The sequence below is a fragment of the Lethenteron reissneri genome, chromosome 44 (genome assembly GCF_015708825.2).
Source record: "Lethenteron reissneri isolate LAM-NWPU_2019-01 chromosome 44, ASM1570882v1, whole genome shotgun sequence".
In the NCBI taxonomy this organism is placed as follows: domain Eukaryota; kingdom Metazoa; phylum Chordata; class Hyperoartia; order Petromyzontiformes; family Petromyzontidae; genus Lethenteron; species Lethenteron reissneri.
Window position 1 is genome coordinate 1,684,147 of NC_083822.1, and position 16,847 is coordinate 1,700,993.

At 48.5% G+C, this 16,847-nt stretch overlaps 1 protein-coding gene across 1 annotated transcript in view; it reads left to right on the forward strand.

The window, feature by feature from the left end:
- LOC133353672 (von Willebrand factor A domain-containing protein 3A-like) overlaps positions 1-16,847 on the forward strand; it is a 135,894-nt gene that overhangs the window by 43,804 nt on the left and 75,243 nt on the right. The window contains 4 exon segments of the mRNA XM_061570102.1: positions 508-588; positions 1,808-1,902; positions 6,178-6,297; positions 16,539-16,613. Coding sequence (XP_061426086.1) covers positions 508-588; positions 1,808-1,902; positions 6,178-6,297; positions 16,539-16,613 — 371 coding nt within the window.

The window sequence follows — 16,847 nt, forward strand, 5'->3', positions numbered from 1 at the left end:
CAGTGGAGCAAACAAACTTCACAGACAAGACGTGTGGTGCTTTCAGATGCTCTTCTGCGGCCGTCTGGAATACTCTTCCTACCGATATTAGGAAGCCAATGGGAGCTACGCACTTTTAAATCATCTACATTGACAAAACAAATTACTTTCAAAACACCATTTTGTGTTTAGTATTGCTTTCCTTCCCCCACACCTCCGATTAGCGCAGTTGGCTATGTATGGTGCGAAAGACGTTCAACAGACGTACATGCATGCAATAAAAGCAATACTAGATGTTGAAGTGAGAAGCACACTCATTATTGAATAGAGATGCGATCGTGCCTGTCAAATTGATGGACGCCTCCATACGGCCGACCAAGCAGGGCGTCCGTGTCCTCGTTTTGGCGATGGCTCGTTTCTCCGTGACTTGTTGTGATGGGAGGATGGCAGGAATGCCCCCTTTGCGTGACAGCGTGCGCACGGTCGTGTGTGTGTGCGTGTTCACTGGAACGCGTTTGTGCATTTCAGAAAGCAATGACGCAGTTCGAATGGCACAATGGAACGGTGAAAAACATGCACGTGGATCTCCCGACGCTCCACAACTACCAAGTACGACAAATAACGGCTGATTTCTACACGCCGCCTTGCAGTTCACCGATACCATGGAACCTTTGGAATCCGTTGACAATCTCTCGCACCCTGTTGACCTCTTCACTTGTGCGCGCAACCCGTACGACGTACTTCGTCTCGTTCTTCTGGCCGCGGTCTTCGCCTTTTTTTCCAAGTTGCTGCAGTTGTTGATCTGAGTTCAGGGGTCGGCAAACTTCCAGAGCCATTTTTTTGTTTTTGTCTTTGACCAAAAGTTATGAGAGCCGTATCACACCACGCAGCACACCACGCATCACACCACGCAGAGCTACTTGTACACATCAGACACAGCAGGTATACAGCAGATGACAACACACATTCTGACTTAAAAAAACAAAATAGGTGATGGAATAAACTGTTGTCTATTTAGTTCTTGTCCTCCCTTAGTTATTTTTGAACGACACAGTTTGGCTGTTGCACATTTTGTCGTGACCAAGACATTCCACTGTGACCCCATTCCCTGCCATATTTAATCAGTTATCTTTACGTACAATTGTGTTTAAGATTTTTTAAAATATATATGGCTGCCCGCAAGGGGGCAGCCAAAGAGCCGCATGCGGCTCCCGAGGCGTAGGTGACCGACCTCTGATCTAGTTCACGATCTAGTTAATGATCTAGTTCATTATCGAGTTAATGATCTAGTTCATTATCTAGTTAATGCTCTAGTTCACTATCTAGTTCATTATCTAGTTAATGCGAATTTCACGTAGTAAACTAATTTAAAACACAAAAAACATACAACAACACCTAAAAACATGTCATCCAAGAATGTGCAAAAATAAGTTATTTTAAATAATGATGAGGAGTGATTATCTGGCGTTTTTGAAAATCCAGCACCCCCCCTCCCCCTCTTCAGATAATCGATGATCTGCATGATACAAATCTCACAGGTGCAGCCTCGGCCCATTAAAGCAGAACCCACACATCTCGGCAGCCCTAAAGTAACTGATGACCCATCGCCCTCTTACCCATTACCCAAAACACCGAAGTCAATCGTGAGCAGACAATTTAGTCGCTTACCACACATACACACACACACGCGTGCGCGCGTAAAACACCACCAGAGTTTTGTAACACGGAGACTGATGGGAGACGTATTTGGGCTGATGGGAGCCCTGGCCCGCTTTGGACCACAAATGCTCTTGTGTGCACACGCCTCTCTCTCTCTCTCTCATCACAGAAGCGGCTGGGCCAGGCCGTGAGGACCTACGAGCAACGCGTCAGCTGGCTGTCGTCCGGGAGTCGTCGCATCTGGGGCACAGTGTGTGAGATGAGGTGCGCACGGCCGCGGTGAACGCTTCTTCTCAAAAAGTTATTACAAAGTATCCTTCCGTCTATTGCGTGTGTAGATGTAGTGACATGGTGCGGGCCCGGGAGGGCCGTGGCGTGCGATGTTCCTACGTCACTGTGTGGGTTGCTGTGTGAGACTGGCTCTCGCACAGCACGGCGTGCGATGCACCGTCATCGCCTACACCCCGTAGATGGGTGTAGTACCAGCCCTAGCGGGGCTTGGTGAGCGCTGGGATAGCGCGGGCACCACGCATGGCGTGTAGTGCGGGCTCCTACAAGGGGGAGCGGGAGAGTGTCAGCCCAGGGACAGGGTTGCCCCGGGCCATGGCACTTCGGTTGACCCCATAGACACGTGATCCGGACTATGCACAGAGAAGGCCCCAGATGGGAGGGCTAGGGGGTGATCATGTGTCCAGGGAGAGCTCTCGAGGTTGATGGAGAGTGAGCTAGAACGCTCGAGAAGTAGGGCAGGGCCGAGGGCGGAGCCGGCCCCGACCCGGGAGGATATAAAGTGGGTCCCTGAGAGGTACCAGGGTCACTTCGTTCTGCAAGCTGGAAGCTATACAGTGAGGGAAAAAAGTATTTGATCCCCTGCTGATTTTGTACGTTTGCCCACTGACAAAGAAATGATCAGTCTATAATTTTAATGGTAGGTTTATTTGAACAGTGAGAGACAGAATAACAACAACAAAATCCAGAAAAACGCATGTCAAAAATGTTATAAATTGATTTGCATTTTAATGAGGGAAATAAGTATTTGACCCCTCTGCAAAACATGACTTAGTACTTGGTGGCAAAACCCTTGTTGGCAATCACAGAGGTCAGACGTTTCTTGTAGTTGGCCACCAGGTTTGCACACATCTCAGGAGGGATTTTGTCCCACTCCTCTTTGCAGATCTTCTCCAAGTCATTAAGGTTTCGAGGCTGACATTTGGCAACTCGAACCTTCAGCTCCCTCCACAGATTTTCTATGGGATTAAGGTCTGGAGACTGGCTAGGCCACTCCAGGACCTTAATGTGCTTCTTCTTGAGCCACTGCTTTGTTGCCTTGGCTGTGTGTTTTGGGTCATTGTCATGCTGGAATACCCATCCATGACCCATTTTCAATGCCCTGGCTGAGGGAAGGAGGTTCTCACCCAAGATTTGACGGTACATGGCCCCGTCCATCGTCCCTTTGATGCGGTGAAGTTGTCCTGTCCCCTTAGCAGAAAAACACCCCCAAAGCATAATGTTTCCACCTCCATGTTTGACGGTGGGGATGGTGTTCTTGGGGTCATAGGCAGCATTCCTCCTCCTCCAAACACGGCGAGTTGAGTTGATGCCAAAGAGCTCCATTTTGGTCTCATCTGACCACAACACTTTCACACAGTTGTCCTCTGAATCATTTAGATGGTCATTGGCAAACTTCAGACGGGCATGTATATGTGCTTTCTTGAGCAGGGGGACCTTGCGGGCACTGTAGGATTTCAGTCCTTCACAGCGTACTGTGTTACCAACTGTTTTCTTGATGACTATGGTCCCAGCTGCCTTGAGATCATTGACAAGATCCTCCCGTGTAGTTCTGGGCTGATTCCTCACCGTTTTCATGATCATTGCAACTCCACGAGGTGAGATCTTGCATGAAGCCCCAGGCTGAGGGAGATTGACAGTTCAGTTGTGTTTCTTCCATTTGCGAATAATCGCCCCAACTGTTGTCACCTTCTCACTCAGCTGCTTGGCGATGGTCTTGTAGCCCAATCTTGTCCCTGACATCCTTGGAGAGCTCTTTGGTCTTGGCCATGGTGGAGAGTTTGGAATCTGATTGATTGCTTCTGTGAACAGGTGTCTTTTATACAGGTAACAAGCTGAGATTAGGAGCACTGCCTTTAAGAGTGTGCTCCTAATCTCAGCTCGTTACCTGTATAAAAGACACCTGGGAGCCAGAAATCTTTCTGATTAAGAGGGGGTCAAATCCTTATTTTCCTCATTAAAATGCAAATCAATTTATAACATTTTTAACATGCGTTTTTCTGGATTTTTTGTTATTATTCTGTCTCTCACTGTTCAAATAAACCTACCATTAAAATTATTGACTGATCATTTCTTTGTCAGTGGGCAAACGTACAAAATCAGCAGGGGATCAAATACTTTTTTCCCTCACTGTACGTCCTACGAGGCATCAGCACGTGAGGGTCCGACTCTTCGTCGCTGTAACTCCTACGTATAGTGTAGTTAGCTGGGTGGTCACCACCCCAGGCTGTATCTGGTAAAGGGGCAGTTACCCCTTTGTATTTACGTGTTACAATACATGTGTTGCCTCTGAAGAATAATGTATGTGACTCAGTTGGACTCACTACATATATATTCAGATATCTCGAGCATAGCAAAGCGGTCAGCGCAGTTGGCTACGTACGGTGCGAAAGAAGTTCAACATACATACATCCACCGACCCAAGTTCGATTCCCGCTCACGGTCGACACCAGTGACGATTATCTGAACCGGTCATGGGCTTCCCGTAGGTCGCCTCAGCCTAAAATTAGTACCTAGTTCGGTGTGTAAACATCGCCACTTGGGAGACAAAGGCGGCCGGGCGGGGTGCTGGCTATCCGCCTCCCCGTGTGCCATGTCGACCGTCATAGGTGCTCGCTTACAGCACTTTCCCCAACAGGCTATTAACGGCTATATGGGAGATCTTTGTCTTTGCCCACAGGGTGGCTCAAAGTAAACACACATCGGATTATTATATTTATTTTAACAAATTACATTTGACTGTTTAATTTAATAAACATTAATTCCTGCATGAATTATCTTGTGAAATTAATTTTAAGATTACAGGTGTGTAACCTTTGAACATTCATCAATTATGTTTGTCTCAATTAATTTAGCGCTTGATTTGAGGTGACCTCACCGAAAAATATATATAATGATAACAGGTAAAATTTTAAAAATAGGTTTTTCCATTTTTGCTGGCAACAAAACTGAAACCTTTTTACGAGGAATCATGTCTGCATTAACCACAATACTTATGGTCAGAATGCAAACAAAAACTTACTCTGATAATAAATGCATTGTCCTTGAAACTGATTGGTCTACACCAAGTAAAATATTAACTTAAAGAATAAATAATTACAATGTTTTAAATGCCAGTGTTAAGATAACTGAAATAACCCTACATGTCCTGACTTTTTGGGCCACCCTGCGTATTTAGAAGTGGTGAATGTTAGAGCTTTGTATGCTGTTGACACGTGTAGCTTAACACTATTGTTTGTACATGAGAGCTGTCGTCATACAAAGCCATCCCACCCACAGGGTCAGGCTTTGATGTCAGTTGTCCATCATGAAGCAAACTTCCCCTTAAAATGTATTAGACACAATTGAAGAGTAAGCTTCAAAGCATGTCAAATTCTAGACAGTCCCCCAGTTGCCCTTAATTACAGCATGCTTAATTGTATGCACCTCTGAGGTACACTCAGCAAACAAATCTCTCTCTGATTAACACGTTGTAGCAGTAGGCTTTTTGCGACCAATATAATTCATAAGAGGTTTTTTGGGGTTAGATCGCGTAAATATAAATTCGTCGTTAAACCCGCCACCACCCGACACAGCCGATTAGTTAGGTTTGTCACGTAAACAAACGTGCCATTAGTTACCCGTTAGTTACTAGTTCAGAACACCAGTGTGCTTAACTACCCCCCCCCCTCTCTGCCCCACCCCCCCTCTCTATTTAAGGCCTCGACACAGAGGCGTTGTTTCTCTGTGTGCCTATGTGTGTGTCTCTCTCTGTGGGTCTCTGTGTTATCTCTTTCTGCTTGTGTGTCTGTCTATGTCTCCATGTCTGTGTTTTGTCTCTCTCTCAAATTTAGCAATCTTTGGAAGAACGTAATTAACCAGGTAGGGTGTTGACTGTTATGTTAGCCGACTCTCTGTGTTGTATTGCATTATATTTCTAAGTTTATTCGGTTTGTTTTCTCATTCATTAGTACCTGATGACGATTGCTTGTGTTGCAATCGAAACGTCGTATTCTATTATTATATAATTTAATTTCTTTCTACGTGACTTTACCGAAAGAACCAAGGAGTAATTCATGCAGTCACGAAAGCTTTGAATCTAGATACATTTATATTTAGGCAATCTAATCCAAGAAAAACTTATATTATGGATACCTCTGTCTTTTAATCAAACGGTTGTTAAAGTGCAGCTTTGGAAGAGACACTGCGAATCTGATATTCTCAGACGTACCCAGGAAATTGACAGGGTGTGATATGTGTGTGTGTGCACAGGCTGGCAGTGCTGGTGGACCTATCCGAGATGAATGCCGATTACCTGGTGCATGTCCAGCACTCGATGCGTCTGCTACTGCAAACGCAGCTCACTGGCAAAGAGTCGTTCAACATCATCACGTGGGTCGCACACTCGCACCCACAGATACGCATATAAACTAAAACTGTAAAAACTATATATTTTACCAGGTAAGGCCCCACTAAGCTATACAGCTCTATTTAATAAGCGACCTGGCCACAAACGATAGCTTCAATGAAGTGGCTCATCGCGTGGAAATTTACAGCAGCCAAATACTCTGAACGCACGTTGATTATAAATTTGGAGGGAAACACCGGTGAACCCAGAGAAAAATCACGCGACCACGGGTAGAAATACATGCATGCGTTGGGGTCGGGATTGATCTTTTTTTTTGGGACAAATTCTACACGGCTTGTGCATGCGTATGTCAGATTCGGACACAGTTTGTTATGTCTGTGAAGTGCCGTGCACGCCGCTGTTTTAGTGTTGCGTTTGGCAGCTGCGGGGCACGGCAGCATCGGTTGCTCACGCAGAGTGAATGAACGCCCCCAATCCCAGTGAACGCCCCCCACTCCCAGTGAACACCCTCACTCCCAGTGAACACCCCCACTCCCAGTGAACACCCCCATTCCCAGTGAACACCCCCATTCCCAGTGAACACCCTCACTCCCAGTGAACACCCCCATTCCCAGTGAACACCCCCACTCCCAGTGAACACCCTCACTCCCAGTGAACACCCTCACTCCCAGTGAACACCCCCATTCCCAGTGAACACCTCACTCCCAGTGAACACCCTCACTCCCAGTGAACACCCCCACTCCCAGTGAACACCCTCACTCCCAGTGAACACCTCACTCCCAGCGAACACCCTCACTCCCAGTGAACACCCTCACTCCCAGTGAACACCTCACTCCCAGTGAACACCCTCACTCCAAGTGAACACCCTCACTCCCAGTGAACACCCTCACTCCCAGTGAACATCCCCTCTCCCAGTGAACACCCTCACTCCCAGTGAACACCCCCACTCCCAGTGAACACCCTCACTCCCAGTGAACACCCCCACTCCCAGTGAACACCCTCACTCCCAGTGAACACCCTCACTCCCAGGGAACACCCTCAATCCCAGTGAACATCTCCACTCCCAGTGAACACCCTCACTCCCAGTGAACACCCCCACTCCCAGTGAACACCCTTATTCCCAGTGAACACCTCACTCCCAGTGAACACCTCACTCCCAGTGAACACCTCACTCCCAGTGAACACCCTCACTCCCAGTGAACACCCTCACTACCAGTGAACACCCCACTCCCAGTGAACACCTCACTCCCAGTGAACACCCTCACTCCCAGTGAACACCTCACTCCCAGTGAACACCTCACTCCCAGTGAACACCCTCACTCCCAGTGAACACCCTCACTCCCAGTGAACACCCCACTCCCAGTGAACACCTCACTCCCAGTGAACACCCTCACTCCCAGTGAACACCCTCACTCGCAGTGAACACCCTCACTCCCAGTGAACACCTCACTCCCAGTGAACACCCTCCCTCCAAGTGAACACCCTCACTCCCAGTGAACACCCTCACTCCCAGTGAACACCCTCACTCCCAGTGAACACCCCCTCTCCCAGTGAACACCCTCACTCCCAGTGAACACCCCCACTCCCAGTGAACACCCTCACTCCCAGTGAACACCCCCACTCCCAGTGAACACCCTCACTCCCAGTGAACACCCTCACTCCCAGGGAACACCCTCACTCCCAGTGAACATCTCCACTCCCAGTGAACACCCTCACTCCCAGTGAACACCCCCACTCCCAGTGAACACCCTTACTCCCAGTGAACACCTCACTCCCAGTGAACACCTCACTCCCAGTGAACACCCTCACTCCCAGTGAATACCCTCACTCCCAGTGAACACCCCACTCCCAGTGAACACCTCACTCCCAGTGAACACCCTCACTCCCAGTGAACACCTCACTCCCAGTGAACACCTCACTCCCAGTGAACACCTCACTCCCAGTGAACGCCCTCACTCCCAGTGAACACCCTCACTCCCAGTGAACACCCTCACTCCCAGTGAACACCCTCACTCCCAGTGAACACCCTCACTCCCAGTGAACACCCTCACTCCCAGTGAACACCCTCACTCCCAGTGAACACCCCACTCCCAGTGAACACCTCACTCCCAGTGAACACCCTTACTCCCAGTGAACACCTCACTCCCAGTGAACACCTCACTCCCAGTGAACGCCCTCACTCCCAGTGAACACCCTCACTCCCAGTGAACACCCTCACTCCCAGTGAACACCCCACTCCCAGTGAACACCTCACTCCCAGTGAACACCCTCACTCCCAGTGAACACCCTCACTCGCAGTGAACACCCTCACTCCCAGTGAACACCTCACTCCCAGTGAACACCCTCACTCCAAGTGAACACCCTCACTCCCAGTGAACACCCTCACTCCCAGTGAACACCCTCACTCCCAGTGAACACCCCCTCTCCCAGTGAACACCCTCACTCCCAGTGAACACCCCCACTCCCAGTGAACACCCTCACTCCCAGTGAACACCCCCACTCCCAGTGAACACCCTCACTCCCAGTGAACACCCTCACTCCCAGGGAACACCCTCACTCCCAGTGAACATCTCCACTCCCAGTGAACACCCTCACTCCCAGTGAACACCCCCACTCCCAGTGAACACCCTTACTCCCAGTGAACACCTCACTCCCAGTGAACACCTCACTCCCAGTGAACACCTCACTCCCAGTGAACACCCTCACTCCTAGTGAATACCCTCACTCCCAGTGAACACCCCACTCCCAGTGAACACCTCACTCCCAGTGAACACCCTCACTCCCAGTGAACACCTCACTCCCAGTGAACACCTCACTCCCAGTGAACACCTCACTCCCAGTGAACGCCCTCACTCCCAGTGAACACCCTCACTCCCAGTGAACACCCTCACTCCCAGTGAACACCTCACTCCCAGTGAACACCCTCACTCCCAGTGAACACCTCACTCCCAGTGAACACCTCACTCCCAGTGAACACCTCACTCCCAGTGAACGCCCTCACTCCCAGTGAACACCCTCACTCCCAGTGAACACCCTCACTCCCAGTGAACACCTCACTCCCAGTGAACACCCTCACTCCCAGTGAACACCTCACTCCCAGTGAACACCTCACTCCCAGTGAACACCTCACTCCCAGTGAACACCCCCACTCCCAGTGAACGCCCTCACTCCCAGTGAACACCCCCACTCCCAGTGAACACCCTCACTCCCAGTGAACACCCCACTCCCAGTGAACACCTCACTCCCAGTGAACACCCTCACTCCCAGTGAACACCTCACTCCCAGTGAACACCTCACTCCCAGTGAACACCTCACTCCCAGTGAACACCCCCACTCCCAGTGAACGCCCTCACTCCCAGTGAACACCTCCACTCCCAGTGAACGCCTCCACTCCCAGTGAACGCCCTCACTCCCAGTGAACACCCTCACTCCCAGTGAACACCCTCACTCCCAGTGAACACCTCCACTCCCAGTGAACACCTCACTCCCAGTGAACACCCTCACTCCCAGTGAACACCCCCACTCCCAGTGAACGCCCTCACTCCCAGTGAACACCCCCATTCCCAGTGAACACCCTCACTCCCAGTGAACACCCCCATTCCCAGTAAACACCCCCACTCCCAGTGAACACCCTCACTCCCAGTGAACACCCTCACTCCCAGTGAACACCTCACTCCCAGTGAACACCTCACTCCCAGTGAACACCCTCACTCCCAGTGAATACCCTCACTCCCAGTGAACACCCCACTCCCAGTGAACACCTCACTCCCAGTGAACACCTCACTCCCAGTGAACACCTCACTCCCAGTGAACACCTCACTCCCAGTGAACGCCCTCACTCCCAGTGAACACCCTCACTCCCAGTGAACACCCTCACTCCCAGTGAACACCTCACTCCCAGTGAACACCCTCACTCCCAGTGAACACCTCACTCCCAGTGAACACCTCACTCCCAGTGAACACCTCACTCCCAGTGAACGCCCTCACTCCCAGTGAACACCCTCACTCCCAGTGAACACCCTCACTCCCAGTGAACACCTCACTCCCAGTGAACACCCTCACTCCCAGTGAACACCTCACTCCCAGTGAACACCTCACTCCCAGTGAACACCTCACTCCCAGTGAACACCCCCACTCCCAGTGAACGCCCTCACTCCCAGTGAACACCCCCACTCCCAGTGAACACCCTCACTCCCAGTGAACACCCCACTCCCAGTGAACACCTCACTCCCAGTGAACACCTCACTCCCAGTGAACACCTCACTCCCAGTGAACACCCCCACTCCCAGTGAACGCCCTCACTCCCAGTGAACACCTCCACTCCCAGTGAACGCCTCCACTCCCAGTGAACGCCCTCACTCCCAGTGAACACCCTCACTCCCAGTGAACACCCTCACTCCCAGTGAACACCTCCACTCCCAGTGAACACCTCACTCCCAGTGAACACCCTCACTCCCAGTGAACACCCCCACTCCCAGTGAACGCCCTCACTCCCAGTGAACACCCCCATTCCCAGTGAACACCCTCACTCCCAGTGAACACCCCCATTCCCAGTGAACACCCCCACTCCCAGTGAACACCCTCACTCCCAGTGAACACCCTCACTCCCAGTGAACACCCCCATTCCCAGTGAACACCTCACTCCCAGTGAACACCCTCACTCCCAGTGAACACCCTCACTCCCAGTGAACACCCTCATTCCCAGTGAACACCCCCATTCCCAGTGAACACCCCCACTCCCAGTGAACACCCTCACTCCCAGTGAATACCTCACTCCCAGTGAACACCCTCACTCCCAGTGAACACCCTCACTCGCAGTGAACACCCTCACTCCCAGTGAACACCTCACTCCCAGTGAACACCATCACTCCAAGTGAACACCCTCACTCCCAGTGAACACCCTCACTCCCAGTGAACACCCCCACTCCCAGTGAACACCCTCACTCCCAGTGAACACCCCCACTCCCAGTGAACACCCTCACTCCCAGTGAACACCTCCACTCCCAGTGAACACCCTCACTCCCAGTGAACACCCTCACTCCCAGGGAACACCCTCACTCCCAGTGAACATCTCCACTCCCAGTGAACACCCTCACTCCCAGTGAACACCCCCACTCCCAGTGAACACCCTTACTCCCAGTGAACACCTCACTCCCAGTGAACACCTCACTCCCAGTGACCACCTCACTCCCAGTGAACACCCTCACTCCCAGTGAACACCCCCACTCCCAGTGAACACCCCCACTCCCAGTGAACACCCCACTCCCAGTGAACACCTCACTCCCAGTAAACACCCTCACTCCCAGTGAACACCTCACTCCCAGTGAACACCCCCACTCCCAGTGAACACCCTCACTCCTAGTGAACACGCCACTCCCAGTGAACACCTCACTCCCAGTGAACACCCTCACTCCCAGTGAACACCTCACTCCCAGTGAACACCTCACTCCCAGTGAACACCCCCACTCCCAGTGAACGCCCTCACTCCCAGTGAACACCTCCACTCCCAGTGAACGCCTCCACTCCCAGTGAACGCCCTCACTCCCAGTGAACACCCTCACTCCCAGTGAACACCCTCACTCCCAGTGAACACCTCCACTCCCAGTGAACACCTCACTCCCAGTGAACACCCTCACTCCCAGTGAACACCCCCACTCCCAGTGAACGCCCTCACTTCCCAGTGAACACCCTCACTCCCAGTGAACACTCTCACTCCCAGTGAACACCTCCACTCCCAGTGAACACCTCACTCCCAGTGAACACCCTCACTCCCAGTGAACACCCCCACTCCCAGTGAACGCCCTCACTCCCAGTGAACGCCCTCACTCCCAGTGAACGTCTTCACTCTGTGTAAGAAGTGCAGCTGACTTCCTGTCCGAGTTGTATTGCACTTTCGGCATGGTAACAAAAGATTTGAGTATAATTTGAAAATAAATCGTGATTTGACATTTGTTGTTGTTGTACAAACTTTATCTCTGCCTTTGCACTCGACGAGGGCAAATGCTTCCGAGTTTGTGTACAATTTGGTGTGGTCTGGGACTGTTTTTGCTGTTGCTTTACTGCCCTTTCTGAAGCTTTGGAATTGATGATGATAATAATTATCTTATTCTTGGTTCTTTTGGTAAAGTCACGTAGAAGGGAAATAATAAAATAATATTAATATAAAACAATGAGAATTATATATTAATATTATTTTATTATTTCCCTTCTATTTGACTTTACCGAAAGAACCAAGAATATGAATTCCTGCAGTCACGAAAGCTTTAAATCAAAATAATTATCTTATTTTTAAAAGGGAAATTTGTGGATATGTGTGTCTGTTCGAAATGTTTAGCATACTTCCCAACATGCTACAAACTTTAAATTTGGCACGTGTGTAGCTCCCATACTGAATACAAACGTATAAAAATAGGCTTTTGTATTTTGGGGGGGGGGTGGGGAATGACCATGAAGTGTGTGGCATCAACCCGCATACAGGACTGGTGAGAATCGATATCTGGTGAGCGTTTGTGGTATCGATTAAACGGGAATAGGCCGATTCTAAAGAAATCTACAACCTTCGATTCCTTTTTTTCTTCTTCTTCTTGGTTCTTTCGGTAAAGTCACATAGAAGGGAAATAATAAAATAATAAAATACAATTCTCACGACGTTTCGGCCACAACGCAAGCAGCCGTCCTCAGGTGAAGAACAGGGCTGTCGGAATGACAGGGTTCGAATGAACACCACCAAGCTTGGCAGCGTATATTTAAGCACGGGTTAGAGGAGAGCGCCTTGACAAAGGAATTTACATATCAACAGAGGAATTTAGCATATTTATGGAAAATGCAGATATGGGATTAGTCACTACTTGTGGAATGTGTAGGTGGTGGGGGGGGGTCTCAAAGTCATATTATGCTCGTGTATTATGTAGGATTAGCAGTAATAAAGGGAGGAAGTAGGATTAGCAGTAATAAAGGGAGGGAAATTTTAATAGTAAAGAGCTGCAGCAGCCAAAAAAATGTGATTCCTTTGTTTTTTTTCTCACTGCGCGTTGGGTTTCATTTTAATTAACCGGATAATGATCAAAGTTTTATTTAAATGTATCATTACATTGCTTAAAAAATATATAATAATATGAATTATAAAGAATAGGGTTGTGTGCAAACTTTACATGTAGTTCGTTAAACGTTTTCCCGTCTTAACTGGGGTTTACATTTGTAACTTAAAAGTAGTTAAATTGACAATTTAGTACTATTAATTATTATATTACTATGCTGAGCGCGCGCCAAAGCACGCATCTTCGCATGCACGAAACGTCGTGGTTTTCATAGCAACGCACACGCGCGATCGGTGAGGGACGGGGAAAAATTCTCATTTGCTTTGATGCCAAAAAAAAAGACACAACGCTGAGGTAATTCTTCAAAGTGTGATGTTCTCTTCTCCCCCTCCCACCCCAATGTGTGCAGTTACTACTATAGTCAATATATACTGCTGCAGAGTTGGTAGATGCGACTATAGAGTCCGCACGCCGGGTTTTTACAATAGCTTCGTATTTGTGTATGTATATGTTGTGTTTTTAAGTTTTGAGAAGTTTTTAAATATATTTTTCCCCCGGGCAACGGCAGGTACTTCCAGCTAGTTCCATGTATATAGCACTTTTCATCAAGGATCTCAAAGCGCTGTGCAGGACACAGCAGCAGCAGCAGAAACTCAGCATAAAACGAATTCTATTTTAAACATATTTTAAGAATCCATTTACTAAATTAACTAAAAGTCAAATAAGGGGAAGCATATAAATAGGTTCTAAGACGCGTTTTAAAAATGTTCAAAGACTCAAAGATCGTGGAAGAGCATTCCATCGTCTGGGGGCTACACGGGGAAAAATCTCGGTCACCCATAGACCGAAGAAGCCTCAACCTGAGAATGGAGAGAAGATCTGCATCATCCCCCAGATCTTAGGGACCTTGAGGGGACACATGGGGGTGCAGCATGTCAATGATGTAAGCTGGGGCAAGATGGTTTTGTAAGTTAACAATAGGATTGTAAGCTGTTTTTAATGCGAAACTGGAAGCCAGTGCAGGGAGACCACAGCGGGTGTACGATGTGAATAAGGTGTTCTGGTTAACACCCTAGCAGCCACATTATGAACATGCTGCAAATATATCAGCACCTTCTTAGCCACGTCAGGGAGTAAGACATCGCAATAGTCTATGCGAGATAAGATGATGCAATTTGAACATATGTCTAGATTTGAAGTTTTCGTGACTGCAGGGATCCATACTCTTTGGTTCTTTCGGTAAAGTCACGAGGAGCCAGGGAGGAGAGATAGAGAGGGGGGTGTGGGGTAGGGGGAGTGGAGTGCTGCAAGCTAGAGGGATATAGCCTCCTGTTACAGCAGCCCTTTTGCCCACTTCAGCAATTGTTTCTAGCTGTAGTTGTCCCACCTGATGACGGATGCTTGTGTTGCGCCCGAAACGTGATTTAATTTATTTTATACCTACGTGACTTTACCGAAAGAACCAAAGAGTATTGAATGTGAATGTGTTTTATTTATTCCAGGGGCGCCACGTTGGTTGTGATGTTATCTTGCTCACCTGGTATGCAGGAGGTCGGGGCTTCGATCTCGACTCTGATTTCTCCACGTTTAGAATCATGTATTGAGATAATTATTTAGATAATTTTGCTGCTATAAATCTCCAAATTATATGACACTTTGTTGAGCTATTATTTGTGGCCAGGTCGCTTCTGAAATATAAGTTAATACCTCAGTGTGGTTTGCGTGGTAGGATGGGGATGGTATAGTTTTTTGTGTGTGTTTGGGTAATTTGTTTACCTTTATTGTACTTTGCACTACTTTTTTTGTATTGTTTGTTGTTGTAACGTTCTTACCCCATGCCCCTCCTGGACATCTCCTGGACATTTGTGAAAAAGAGCTTTATAGCTCATCGAATTTTCATCCTGCAGCATCAATAAATATTCTGATTCTGATAGCTTCGCACTGCAGCGTCTGTGTGTGCTCGTGTAAATCCAAACGCACGTCGTGACATCCGCGCGGGATGCCTCTGGTTGACTGCCGTAGAATCAAACACTCGTGGAGGGAAAGAGACAGATTCCTACTGCGGCGTTGCATATATAATTGAAATGTTCCAATTGTGGACAAAAAAAAACGCCAATGGAGACACATTGGTTCCTGACGGCTTTAAAAACGTGGATTTATTGAGCCTAAAGTTCACGTTGCAATCCAATCTGGAAGTGAGAGTTTAAAGCCAAACATTCTAAATAGTGTGCTAATTACATAATTATGTATGGGGCCGTCCATAAATAACGTCACGCGATTTTGGACGATTTTTAACCCTCCCCCCCCCCCCTTCGTCACACGGCGTCACAAAAAGTCAGACCCCCCCCTCAAATATGACGTTACAAAGCTCTGCCCCCCCCCCCAAACCATATTTTCAAATCGCTTTAACTATTGTCATTGTAGTGTGTATTTAATGTGGCGATGCACTCTGATGTTGTAGGAGAAAACATTTGTTAAAAAATCAATTTAATTAAGTAGAACGTGTTGTCTATATTTATTCAAAGTTGCGCATTTTGATGTGACGTCACATTGCTCAAACCCCCCCCCCCTCGTCACACATCGTCACAAATGTCTGACCCCCCCCCCCCAGGTGCGTGACATCATTTATGGACGGCCCCTATGTATGTTATACATTTTTACTGTGAATAACCGAACGAATAATAGATATCCATTTTAATTTATATGACTACATTAACCCCCCTTCTGGCCTTCACACATGGTTGGCTCACAAGTGATGACATGACATTTATCCCTCTGTTTAAGACCGAAACAGGAGGAGAATTTCTCCACAGCTCTGGCTGTCGCCTGATGATGCTGGTTGTTGTAATTACTGGCGACATGTCACGGTACTCGAATTGTAAATATTGTTGTGAATTTATTCTCCAACACAAAACCGGTGTGCTGAACGAGTAACTAATTGGCACGTTTTGTTTACTTGAGAAACCTTACTCATTCGCTTTGTCGAGTAGTGGCGGGTTTAATGACACATTTATATTCACACAATCTAACCCACAAAAAAACCCTGTTATGGATACTTCTCATTCGTTTTAGCTATTTAAATATAAAGTTCCTGCTACTGTGTTGCACGGTTACAAAAGAAAACATTTAATTATTCAGCCTTAACGCCGTGAGTTTCAAGTCTGATTGCATTGATGATAGCTACATTGTGGACGTGCCCGTGTGTGCGTGTGCGCTACCCACAATAGCTTCGGGAAGGAAATTCAAGCCTTTCGTCCTTCGCCGGTTCCCCCAAGCCCCGAAAACCTGCAGGCGGCCTGGAGGTGGGTCCACAGCGCGCGCGCCTTGAAATCAGTGATAGCTACCTTGAAGAAGCGGTGGAGAATGAGAGCTGTCAAACGCACACACACGCCTCCTCAAACACAGCTGAGGCAGACGTCACAATGCGCTTGATTTGCGGCTTTCTAATGCGAGCGCTTTGCCTTTGAGGTGAAGGTTCGCTGATTCGAGTCACCCTGACTGATTCCTTTGTTAGATGATGTTGATTTTGCTATTTT